The sequence below is a fragment of the Prenolepis imparis genome, unplaced genomic scaffold (assembly GCF_030444845.1).
Source record: "Prenolepis imparis isolate NDT839.2.m4 unplaced genomic scaffold, iyPreImpa1.0 SCAF_14, whole genome shotgun sequence".
Taxonomy (NCBI): domain Eukaryota; kingdom Metazoa; phylum Arthropoda; class Insecta; order Hymenoptera; family Formicidae; genus Prenolepis; species Prenolepis imparis.
The window spans coordinates 2,910,190-2,923,835 of NW_028141172.1; the positions used below are offsets into that span (position 1 = coordinate 2,910,190).

At 31.9% G+C, this 13,646-nt stretch overlaps 1 protein-coding gene across 2 annotated transcripts in view; it reads left to right on the top strand.

The window, feature by feature from the left end:
* Calx (sodium/calcium exchanger 3) overlaps nt 1-13,646 on the top strand; it is an 86,512-nt gene that overhangs the window by 16,653 nt on the left and 56,213 nt on the right. For both annotated transcript variants that reach the window (XM_083054544.1, XM_083054543.1), the window contains exon 3: nt 10,026-10,117. In XM_083054544.1, coding sequence (XP_082910670.1) covers nt 10,026-10,117 — 92 coding nt within the window. The remainder of the gene's footprint in view (nt 1-10,025; nt 10,118-13,646) is intronic.

Consider the following 13,646-nt stretch of genomic DNA (forward strand, 5'->3'; position numbering starts at 1 on the left):
CAGAGAAAATATAAAATGTAAAATTGAAATTTGTAATGAAAATTTGCAAAACTTTATATAAAATTTACAAGACTACGATAAACATTGTAAATAAAATATAAGTTTAATTAATATGATAATAAGCTCTTAAATTTTGAGATTAAAAAAATCTAGTAATTTATAAAAATATAATATTTATTAAAAATTAAAATCTCGTTTTAATTGCTATAAAAAAATTTCATAATAAAAAATCGCAGTAAAAATAATATTTCCATAAAAGGCAATACAATAAATATTTATAAAAAATGTATAAAAATTAATAATACAAAATATTAAATATATGTAATGAAAATTTAGAAGAGTTTATAATTAAAATTCATAGATACCAGAAACGCGTAAATAAAGTAAATTTCATATCCACAAAGATTTGTGGTAAATTTGATAAATCTGTCTTCACAGTCATCGATTTAGCGTGATCTGATCCAAATCTAAACTAAGTTCTCTCTCCTCTCGAATATAGTTTCTCCGCGATTTCTCCGTAAATCACGGGATATGTTTATTTATCTTTGCGGTTTACGCTGTACGTTTTACGCAAAGGCATACATGTTTTAACGTTATACGTGCAACACAGACGATTTATATCGCGATTTTACACATGGCCTATACTTTACGTGCATATCGATGGATATAGTGTAATGGGGGACATTATGTGGTGCCGCGAGGGATGGCCTTAATGCAGTTAAATGCAGCTTTCGCTGCAATTTGCAGCGAGAAAGGCACTTGACTTGCGCGATAAATTTACTACAAAATCGCGCAATTATTCACGCGATCGTTTGAAAACTTCGCTGTTACTTCGAACAAAATTAATCGCGAACAACCCGCGCGAATCTTTATAATATTCATGTTCTATAGAACAAAGTTTAAATAACATTACTCGAGAAACAAATGTAACGTATATCTAATACTTGATAAAATAAAATTTCGACAATTCTCATTTTATCTATATATATTTTCATCTCTCTATATATATGATATATAGATTTCTATATTTTATTATATAATAAGTTTTAATGTATTTTATTATATATAATAAATTTTAATAAATAATACTTTTTCTAATTTTATTATATAATTCTATATTTTATTTATTTTTATATTTTATTATGTAATAAATTTATATTAGCGCACATTGAGATGCTAAGGAAAAATTGATCTTGAATTTTTTACTTTGAGAATCCATTCTTAAAGCTGATCCTGCATGTGTTGCGACACATCCTGCGCATATATACACATTAAATATGTATTTCGCGTACTTTGTGTTTCCGCTGCGCTTTTCTTCTTTTCATGAAAAAGAAGGAAATTTTCTACGGTGTGAAATTGTCACGAATACTCCAAGTCAGCGACACGCAATTTCCGGCGAATCTTCCTGCTGCTGAGAATTTTGGAGAGGGAAATATAACCGGATATCGACACCGGACGGTTCGATATACCAGCGTGAGATTCGGTGAGAAATGAGACGAATACGAGATCAGACACACAGGCTGCCCTCCATTTTCTTCTTTTTTTACGATCGCATATATATTTCCGAAATTTCCGAATGAGATGGATAGACGACGTTTTCTTTTTCCAACTGGAAGGATTACCATCGAAATATAGTATTCCGAATTCGTTTGAGCATTTCGTGTAAAAAATTTATTTTTTGCGAGCACACTATCTCTCTGCGGATTAAGAGTAGAATTTTTAATTTTCGACACGCATTTAACTCTTTCGTCAATGAACGGGTATCCAGAGAAATTTAAAAGTTAAATAATTTAAACGTGGCGGAGCAAAGGAAGCTTCGCCCGAAACGAAATACAATAAAGAGCCTTTGTATTCGGAAATCTCTTAAAATATAACGAGAAAGAATGTTCAATATACCCCGCAGCTGCTATAAAAAAATTGTCGCAGTGCGATGTGTCGAAAACACGCAAGACAGTACCAGGGAAACCATAATATCCATATTGACGGAAAAGTGAAAAATTATGCGTTACGACAGAACGGTTAAATTATGTGCCACGTGTTCGCCGTCCCTAGGTGTATCAGGTAGGATTAAGGACGCTGGATATAAATAAACGAGCTTTCCTCCCTTTCGAGAGGGAGGAAAAGAGAGCGGGAGAAAGAGAAAGAAGGAGAGAGGGAGAGAGATATCTCGCGGACTGTGTTTATCAGGCGGTATAACGTAAGACTTCATTGTAGCTGGTGGAGGTCGATCGATTTAACGTGCGTACGGACTTAAATGGATATTCTAAGGCTATTTATAGTTAGACCTTCCCGCCGGCGCTCATCCGTGTCTCTCCACTACGTGGAAAGTGCTTATCTGTCCTCGATAAAGTATCGCGCCTATCGTCACCTGGACGCCCCTTCTTAAGACTCCCAAACTTTGGATTATTCAAGATAACAAGAGAGAGATCAGGAGGAAGGAATAATTTCGCGCGATATAAAAGAAAGAATAAATATATGTATATATATCGTACATTAAATATGTTTATAAAGTACGAAAGTATCCCTGAAAGGGGGAGAGAAACGGTAGGAAAAAGTAATGTGACAAAGGGAGTAAACTTAATCCGATCCGTCTTGACGCTAATTAATTTAATTAACGGTGCCAAGTGGTCGTTCGGTTATTTAATCCGGCGTTATTTAAATCCATGCAAATCAGCCTTTAATGAGCTCTCTCGTTCTGTGATAAGAGCGCTACTAATAGCGTCTAGACGAATTTGACGAATTCTTGAAAATACTAAATACGCGGACGTAATTCTAAATCGATAACAAATTACGATTAAAAAAAAAAAAATACATTAACATCGTCACTCGTTATTGAAATCGTTATTGCATAGCAAATAAAAAAAACGTCATGTTTATGCACGAGGGATGTTAATGAAATGTCGATGAATAATAAGCGGTGCCTTTCATTAACATATATGTATATCGTGTTTGATTTTATTTTCAATAATATTAAATACCTGCATCAGGTTTCTTTTGGGCACCACTGCACGCTAAGCAGCTCCATCAGCTCCGAAATCGTTCTTGGTTGTTGTAATACTATACTTTAGGGCGATCGACCTCGTCGGCGTCGGCGTCGTCGGAGAAAGGCGTCGCCTTCCGCATCGCCTGAAACATTACAAATATCGGGTCTTTAAATAACTGATATTGAAAATCCCCCAAAATTTATCATATATATAATTAATATATAAAAATCTTTATATATATATATATATATATATATATGTATATATGTAAATTTGATATATTTGATAATTTAATTTAATAAAATATGAATATAATATAAATTGAAAACAAATTTTATATATTAAATATATATGCACATACATAAATACATATATACCTATATTAAATAAAATATATATTATATACACATATTATATATATACATATTAAAAATAAAAAATGATTAAAAATTGAATTGAATTAAATTAAATTAAAAGATTATTGAAAAATTGATAATAATCTCTTTCGTCAGGTAGAGATGTTTGTGTTTTGGACGTCGCGATTTGTGTGCTAAATCCGTCGTTTTATTTTAATCTCTCTTCACTGAGAGTGAGGACCCTTTCTGTCACCCTTCCGCTCGCGTGAGCGTTTCAATTCGCGTCTCACGCAAGAACGGTCCAAGTGGACCAAGGCTTTATTTCGTATGGTGGACGGTGGGTCCGAAATATATGTTCTTTCTACTAGGGTGCACTCGTGCGGGAGATGTTTTTAGGATGACAAATGAGTTATCTGGGATAGAAGTAAAGGAATCGAATTCTATCCGGGTGTTCTCCACGATATACGTACGAGGTGTCCGGCAAAAAGAAAAGGGCCAAGATCTTACAATTGTATTTCTTACGTCGCCTATCGTTACGTATCTTTTTGTATTATCACAATATAAAATTCATTTAATTTATTTAATTTATTACTTGTTATTATAAATATCTCTAACGCACACGTTAATGATATAATTAAGCTAATTCTCCCTTTTTCTCTCTCTATTAAGATTATGATTTACATCAATCGAGAAATAAATGTTAATTAAAAGTAATAATCGACTTGCTAAGAGCATTTTAATATTAATATAATTATGTATACATTTGTTAATGTATACATAATTCAATATCATGTATTTATTGATAATATTATCAGGTAATATTTTCACATTTTCAAATCTTTCTGCATATATTATAAAAGACATTACAACAAACAATGATGACTTATTATTAGATTTTGTTATATTTCACAATTATTTTATTATATAAATTGATTGTTTTATTATTAATTATTCTCTCTCTCTCTCTCTCTCTCTCTCTCTCTCTCTCTCTCTCTCTCTCTCTCTCTCTCTCTCTCTCTCTCTCTCAAAATATCAAATATTTTTATTTATAATAGTAATATAATATTCATTATATCACCAGAGTGTATATACAATATTAATAATATCATGTATACATATTGTTATTTATGAATTGTGTTATTTTTAATTAGCGATTGCAGAGCATTTCATTATTTGATTCAGTTTGAATTCGATTATTTATTCATTTATATGAATAACATTATATTCATATAGATGAACATTATATTCATATCTTGTGAAGCGAGCAGGAAAATCGTTTGAAAGATACGAAATACCTGAGCAAAGAGCGCCGGAGTTCATTTAACATTGTCGAAACAATATTACAGATTTTAACGACTCTCGCCCTTTCGGAATTCGTTTGAAATTCGCACTTGCTATTTTGGGATTCGCTTATTATCGTGTCGGGTGTGTAATTCTGAAATTCATTCGGCGTTTAATCAGATTCACCCCCGGAAGCGTTACGTCGGGGCTTGCTAATGCACATATGAAGACGAATAAGGAAGCAGCGAAGTAGAATAGAGAGAGTGTGTGTGGAGGAGAAATTAATTATATATGTTCTCGGAAAATATAAATTCTTCCGAGAATATTAAAACGGAGTAGAATGAGTTTTTGTTTTTCTTTGAAAGAAAAAGAGAGACGCTGTAAATTTTATATTATTATTTACACGGTAAATAATAAATAAATTAGAATAATAGAAAGCGAAATAGTAATAAGAATGGAAATTAAACGGAAATAAAAATATATAAATAAAAATGATATATAGAGATAAGAATATAATATAAAAATATATAAATGAAAATTGATGAGATAAGAATAAATATTGAATATAGGAAAGTGCAACCTTAATTGTGTTCGAACGTTACTTATACAATTAGTTGATGCGCGCTCGATTATTTAAACAGCCTTTGCAGATCTATTCGGAATTTTTTTTCAGAATTTTTCTAACGAATTCTTCGGCAACTTTAGGAGATACCTTTAGGAACTTTGAAAATTAAAAAGTTTGTGGATGTAATTTAAGTTCTTTCGGTTTTTTTTTCCTTCAGGCAAAGATTCGTTAAAGCGAATGAACTCATTTCGGAGGAGACGCAACCGAGCCGCGCGCGAGATGTAATACAATTTACCTTAAGACCCTAAGACCTTCGTCAGCACAAAGGGTCGGTTAATCGCGTTAGACGATATCTCGGCCCATTAAAACGCATTACGTGGCTTTCCGCCGTCATTTGTAGCCGGATAACTCGCAATTAAGTGCAAACTCGGCCGCGTCGCTCCGGGATTCGCGGATTAATAAATTCGCGGCCGCCATTTTTCCCGGGCAAGAGTAATCGACGTGCTTTATTTACGTCGGATGTAACGAGGCGACTTTACATTCCCGGGTTTACAGTCGCGCGAAGGGATTGTCGGTGATATTCGACTACAAGAAAGAGAGAGAAAGGGATGCTCGTGGAATTCGCGGTTAAATATTGAAAATTTTTGAAGACCAAAATACCCCTCGGCGCGAATTAAAATGCAAAAAGCGACACGAGATGGAATTATAACGCGTCGTATTTTCGCAAAATTCTCGAGGTCGATTCCGCAGCGGAAAAAAAACATGCTGCTTTTACATATACATATATCTTTCTGGAAAATTCCGAGTTTCGCGTCGACGAAGCATAGACAAGCAGCGAGAGACAAATCGATCGCAAAGGGATATATGAATGAACGCGGATTAAGTCTCGCGTGTAACTCGGTGCTTTATCGCCATCGCAAGATTTACCAAAGCATTAACAGGTTTAATTATAACGCCTCTAAATGAAGTTCTTCGCCTTAACGAGCTTTCGTTCCGCTGCACTTGCAAGGTTTCGTATTACTGCACGACTGCATATTATAAAAAGCTCGACACACACGTGTTATACAACCGATCTCCCTCTTTCTCTCTCTCTCTCTCTCTCTCTCTCTCTCCCTCCGGCTAGAATTCTGTCGTGTATGGAATTCTACCTCGGAATTTTTCCTCGGAGAAAACTTTCGGGGAATCCGAGGAACTCGAGGAATCCTCTTCAAGGTTCTTTTCGACGACTAATTAATACTGTGTTTTTTGTTACTCCCCAGCAAGAATAAGTCTCTTAACCCTAGAGTGGATGACATTAGTCACCCACGTGCTCAGATCTGTGATTTTAATTAATATAAATTTAAGTTTAATGGTTAATACATGTTTAAATAAATAATATGCTCATGTAACAGATGTCTTTATATTTTAATTCATCTTTTAAAAATAAATGACAGATCATTTGCAATGACAAATCGCAGCGACCTATTTGACCGCCAAAAAAATTGTTTTCTTGAATTGTATATTTAATAAGTCCTCTTAATAGATATTCTTAATTCCATTTTTATTTTTGCTTTTGGAATATTAAATTGCGAATATATTCTTAATTTTTGTTTGCAATTTCAGCGCCGCAATAAAATAAATATAATAAATTAATAATAAATTTGAAATAAATTAATAAAATTAAATTATTTAAATTATTTAAATTTATAATAAATTTATAAGTTTACCAATTAATATTAAAAATAATAATATAATAAGCAAAAATGTGTATTTAACTAATATGTCAAAAACATAAAAAATATTCAATTATATGTGTAACATTTAAAATTTAAATTACATGTCCATTTGTAAGACTATTTTTTGTTATCACGATTAATAATTTCAATAATACCCTGATTAAAAACATCCCATTAAGTATATATATTCTTGCATGTTAAGAATATCTAATAAGAATATCTCTTTAGAAATTTTTCCTCTTAAATTAAGAGGATCCTTTTGGCGCCTATTTTAGTGGAAGATATTATAAAAATAAGTGAGAATTAGCGCATCCACCCTAGGGTTAGGTAAAGCTTAATAAGCTTTAAAAAAAAAATCTATTTGCTCGGGTAATTTTTTCTCTCGATTCGATAAAATAAGATTCTTCGTAAAATAGTCTGAGAAAATGGCAGACGCAAGAAGTACGTACGAATGTGCGAGCGTCCTGGCGGAATAAATAGAACTCGAGGAACCTCGACGCGCGCAAAGTTTAAACGTCAACGTGACAGCAAGCTATCCCCGCAAGCTCGCAAGCGTTTCCTTTTCACGCTTTATCTCCGGTCACCCTGTACGTAAAGCGTCACGACCCAACCTATCGATATGTGTGGCCTACAACATATGTTTGACATTTTCAAGTTGTTTCACACGTGTTGCCCCGCTTGTCGCTGCAAGCTCGCAACTTCTTATAGCTCCTAGGTAGATATTTCAGGGCAGAAAGTAACAAATGGTCGTCTCAAGTCGTCTTCCGGGAGAGCAAACCGGCCCCAATAATACGTATACAAGTCCAATAATATGTTTCAGTCTCCTGATGTAATAGTGCGTCCTCCAGCATTATACGAGATAATTAAAACGAGAGATTTTTATCCTCCCGATACTACAACTGCGCTTTATGTTACGATCCAAAGACTTAAACTGGATTATTCGCGATAAAAAAAAGTCTCCGTATAGATTTTGTTTAGATGCGAATAATATTCTCTCCTTTTCTCTCTTCTGCCGAGAATCCTTATTATACAAAATATAGTAAGGGGTTAAGCTACTACTGGGATCGATAAGATTGATATCGCGCTGGAGAAATGCATAAAACAGCAGAACCATAACATTTTTTTCCTCGCGTCGCGAAAAGCGCAGTTTTTATCATAAAAGGCGAAATTACGGTCATTATAAATTCGCCATTACGTTTCTTGCGGTTTCTGTATAACGATTACACGCGGCGATAATATTAAACTTCTACTTTTATCGGACGTCGAACTTTAAATAAACTTTAAATAAACGTTTAAATTCTATTTTACACCGTAACATCAACTTAAATTGAACAGAGAGTGGAGACTTTCTCTCATCAATTTGAAGAGACTTAATAATCCTTAAAAACAATCTCTTCAATTTTTACCGCCTATAATACATGTGTATCTAGACAAATGAATATATATGATACGTCATAAGTAGCCCGAGGCAAGCATGGAAAGCTTTTGAGCTTTTAAACGTTGTGAGATCCAAGTTGTGAAAAATTGAAGCGCACGACAAACGTTTTAAAGGTTTTTCGGAAGCTCTATTAATCTATTGCCACTAACAGATCTCTTTCATAAAGAACTGCATACTGTTTGCGGGCGAGAGAACACAAAAGAGGGAGCTTTTTTGTTGTAAGCGATGATAGAAAACGTTTCGCGTATAAAAGTGAAAAGAAAAAAGAAAATGTCAGCAGCCGCTCGTTTCTATCTTTTTTTTTCTTTTTTGAGCGGAAACATCGCTGGATCAGTAAATAATAGAGTCGCGTGTATAAATATAAAAAAAAGTAGTTACATCGCATGTGTATCGAGTGACAACTTGAAAGTCTTTCAAAAAGCAATACAAAAAATGTCCTTCACGCATAAAGGAAATACGATCCAGATATATAAAAAAAAAAAGAAAAGTACTAATATATATAAAATGTATTTCAATCAAAATGGGCTTTTTTATTGACCAATTAAATATTAAATGTATAGAAGAGAGAAAGAGAGGGTAAAGAGAAAGATATAATTTAAATATGTAATTTAAATATACCGAATGTTACGTTCAAAATACAAAGCTCAATATCTCTGATGCCATTCATTTTTTTAAAAATAATTTGCAATATATTGTAGGGTTTCAAGGAAGATATTTTTTCCAAACCAGTATAGATTTGTTCCATACAAAAGTGATTACTTTTATTTTATTTTAATAAAACTATACGATTTTTTTAAAAACATATATATCAAAACTTTTCTAGTGGTATTTTGCATATAAAAATATCGAAAAATAAACGTATTGAAAAATCAACGATTCATGTGTGAGATACTTTATCATACACTAGACTTTCAGTAACATTCGACTGTAATTTTTCACACAATGTATAATTTAGATTATAATTTAACGAATAAAACTGATTTAATATCAAGAAATATTATAAAATTGATTTATCAATTTTTATATTGCACTAGAAATAATATAACGTTAAAACAGATAATAAATATATATAAAAAATAATAAACAACCCGTCGAGTTTGCACATTATTTATCTTTAATTTCAAAACAAATTCTTATCGAATCTATCCAGACGAGAGCATCTCTTGAATATCAAAGGGTCTCTCGGTTTTCCGCTTTTCACGGAAATTGATGACTACCCTATCGGGAGTATATTAGCAATATTCTAGAAAATAGTACACTTTCCGGAAAGAGCCCTCAATTATGCCTCCTGACGTTAATACGCGTCCGCAAGTTGTAGTTATTCGACGCTTAATTACCCAAAGTAATAAATCGATCTCTCTCCCTCTCCCGCCCCTCTCTCTCTCTCTCTCTCTCTCTTTGTTTCCCCGTGATGCTGTTCATGTAGTTCGAAACAGACAAGGGGCAGTTTGCGTTTAAACGTCTGGCACTCTCGTCTCTAATGAATCGATTACCGCACAAAAGAGAGGACTGAAAGCGGCAATAATTTCGATGAGTTTAATTTTCCGCCGCTGAAGAGTTAGTGATTTGACGTTAAGTATTTAAGTATTTAACAGCAAACGAGAGAGACGCGATACGACATAAAAACAAAATGTTGAGTTTCATTTCCCACCGCAATTGTTTCAAAGTATCCTCTGATTGTTTCAGGAAAATGATCAATCTAGAAATCATCGAGGAGGATTCTTACGAGAAGGATGCTCTCTTCTACGTCGAATTGGGCGAGCCGTTATTGCAAGGAGGTGAGTACTTTTCCGATTTCATGATTTCTCGAGATACCTATTCAAACCGACAACAATTTCCCTTTACCTTTCTTCTTTTCACGCAGGATATGACATTTAAATCGATACGCGAAGCGAAAAATATCGAAAAAAAATGTTGGTCACTATGAAAAGTAATTCTAAAATTTATGTATAATTATATATATAATATAGTATATGTATATATTATATATTTTTAAAAAAGTTATAATTATAACTTATAATTTTTTTAAATATTTTAAATTGCATTTAATTTAATTTTATATTATCATTATAATATTATTTTATATATTATAATTATTATTATAATTTTAATAAAATTTAAATACAATTAATAAATAAGTAATTTATAATTATATATTTAAAAATATATATATATATATATATGTCAAGTGCAATTACATCGTTTATCTCTCTTTAAAGGAAATATATTTTTTAGATTCGATATGATATAAATTATTGTATGAATAATTTTTCTCCTAAAAAAATTTCGTTGACCCAGCGCTTTTCTTCGAGGAGCTTTTTCGCATATTCGCAAAGGAAATTCAGATGCTCGGATTTAAATGCCTCACCTTGTACACACACGCGCGAAACAAGAACAAGGAAAACCCTCTCGAACTTTCGGCATTCGGTTTCTCGATAGCGCCGTCACTTGCTCGCGTTTCTCCTACCATTTCGTTCTCGATTCAATTTTTGACGATACAAACTTGGAAATCTTGCCAATCTCCCCCTCTGACGAGGACAAGTCCGTGATGAGAAAACTTCGGTTCCAAATGGGAAAATACCGCGCGCGAAAACTGACTTATTTACTTCGGTTCGTCCGACAACAATAGCAAATGTGGAAATTAAATGCGCATCGAATTTAAAATTTTACTAATGACGAATCCACAAACAAATGTTAGATATTTATGCAAATATCTGATATTCGTGGCAAATTTATTGGAAAAAAAATATCGACATTTTCGCTGTCAAATTGGCAAAAAAAAGCTACTGTCAGAAATATTCTCTGTTTAAAAAGAAAAAAATAAATAAATAAAGATCGAAAAATATGAACGTGACGATTGGCGACGCTATTACAATTAATTACGTTGTATGATTAAATCTATTTCACGATGAGAATGTTGACGACATTGCTCTTGTTGACGAAAACTGATTTCCACGTGTCTCTTCATGCATGTGTCACGCGGTGGTTCTCTACCTGGATTCGCCGTAATTGAACGTAAGTTTTGAACAAACGGACACTTTTTTCTGCGCTTGTCCGAATTCTCCCTCTTTTTTATTGCGCATTAATTAGTCCTGCGCCGATTGATTGATTAACCGCAGTAGCATGTACACATTTTTTTAATACATACAAGATTTATGAGCGATTATTTCGCGAGATTTCGATGGAGAAATTCTCAATACAATAAATGCTCAATACTGTCTTAGAATAAATACTGTTAGAATAAATACTATTTTAGAATAAGAGTCTCGAAAATTGACCAGTGTCTGCTTCGATTTTTTATAATCGATATAGTTTTGCTTTTAAAAAGTAGCACTTTTTCTAGAACTCACGTAAAGCTGATGATAAAGAAAATCTTGCAAGGCAAAGTGAGACGTGGCGTCTCATTTCGTACTGAAATATTTCTTTTTGTTTCATGGCCAAACTATTTATTATTTAAACTAACAAGAACTATAGAATTAAAAATAAAGTTAATTATTTATAAATTTCCACGAAATAATACGCCAGATTCTCACACACACACACACACACATATTTATTTATTTCTTCCTTTTTTTTTTAATATTATTAAATTGATAATTTAATAATATTTAAAATTAAAAATAATTTTGTCTTCAGAGTTGCCCAAATGAAAAAATTCAGTTTGATTGATTTATAATTAGTTTGCCGTGATTTTTATGCGAAATATGAAACACAAACCTAAGACCGATAGAGTGCGATCTGCTGTAGCGTTTTTTTCCCATAATTGATCATTAATAGCTTTGCCATAATCCACAAAGCTTATTCGTTCACATTAATATAGTAGAAATAGAGCGTTTTTTGAATAGATAGATCTCGCGTGCAAACTAAAATAAGATGTGAAGATAGTGTTAGTTTATCCCCTATCGTTTTATTATTATATTTCTTGAAATTTAAAAGCGCGCGATTTTTCGTGCTTTTTATCAGATGTGCGCATATATTTCTTGCAGATATTTTTACGATATTAACCTTTACATTAATTCGTAATGGTTATTTATTGACAATCAAATTTTATGATTTTATGAATTGATATAAAACTCTTTATAGATTTTATATCAGTTATAAATATACACAAAATAGACATTAAAAGTAACTAAATTAATATATTAATATATATATAAAATATATTTATATTATATATATATATAACCATTTTATATATAAAATATACATATATAGTAAAGAAAAAACTATTATATATGTATATTATATAATATAAAGATATAATAATATATCTTCTATTTACCATATATATATTTATTTTATATAAATGGCTAAATAGATAGGCAAGGAAAAATTAATTATGCCCAACTGCAAGTCAGTCCTATATCCCGACAGGATATTCTTCATTTCCATTTTTTATATTATATTTTAAATATTTAACATTTTTATGTTCCAATAAATTCTTTAATTCGATAAATCTCGCGAGTGAAGTTTTTGATCTGGGCGAGTTTTTTTGGGAGGGTGAATAAAACCCGTTCGCGATTTCGTTTTGTCCGCGTGCACATGCAATTGCGATTTGCATGCTAAGAGGTCGCGCTAACATGTGCAACGAACTTATGCATATGCATTACGGTGTATACGGGGTGTCCAGGAATTGCTGGATGATTCTTTTAATTGCAGCTTCCTCGATTTATCTTCGAGGACAACATTTTTGCGGAAGATTATGTCACATTTATCGCACTTCAAAATTCTATAATTTTGCAACTAAGCTGCAAATTAAAATTTTGTTACAGTAAAACCTGTTTCGAAAAAATTAAAATTTATGATTATTTTATCTAAGTGCTCTTTTCTCTTTATTTCCGTATCTTATCTTTAATTTCCTAATCTATCGTTAATCTCTTGAATACCATAGATTTCTTATCTATTGCTGAGGAAATTTTGATTGATTTTGAAATAAAGAAAATATTCGATGATACTATGTATGTTTTTTTCACAAAATCATGTATTTCGAATATATTTATTAATCTTTCGATATATCTGGGTCTGAGAGACTAAAAGATATAAGTCTGAAAAATATTGTAAATTTATAGTAATATATCATCATCTTACAACTACAGAAGAAAAAGGACTTACATTTATTCATAAACTGTTTCGGCACGAATATATTTTCTTGAGAAGAAAAAAAAAAATATCTTTTGTTGAATATATCGCCATCTACTTGAGATATTCTGTATAATGTTATAAACTTCTTGTAAAAAATATAATTTTATTTTATAATATATATATGTAAAAAAATCTATATTCTATACATAATATATAATTTTATAA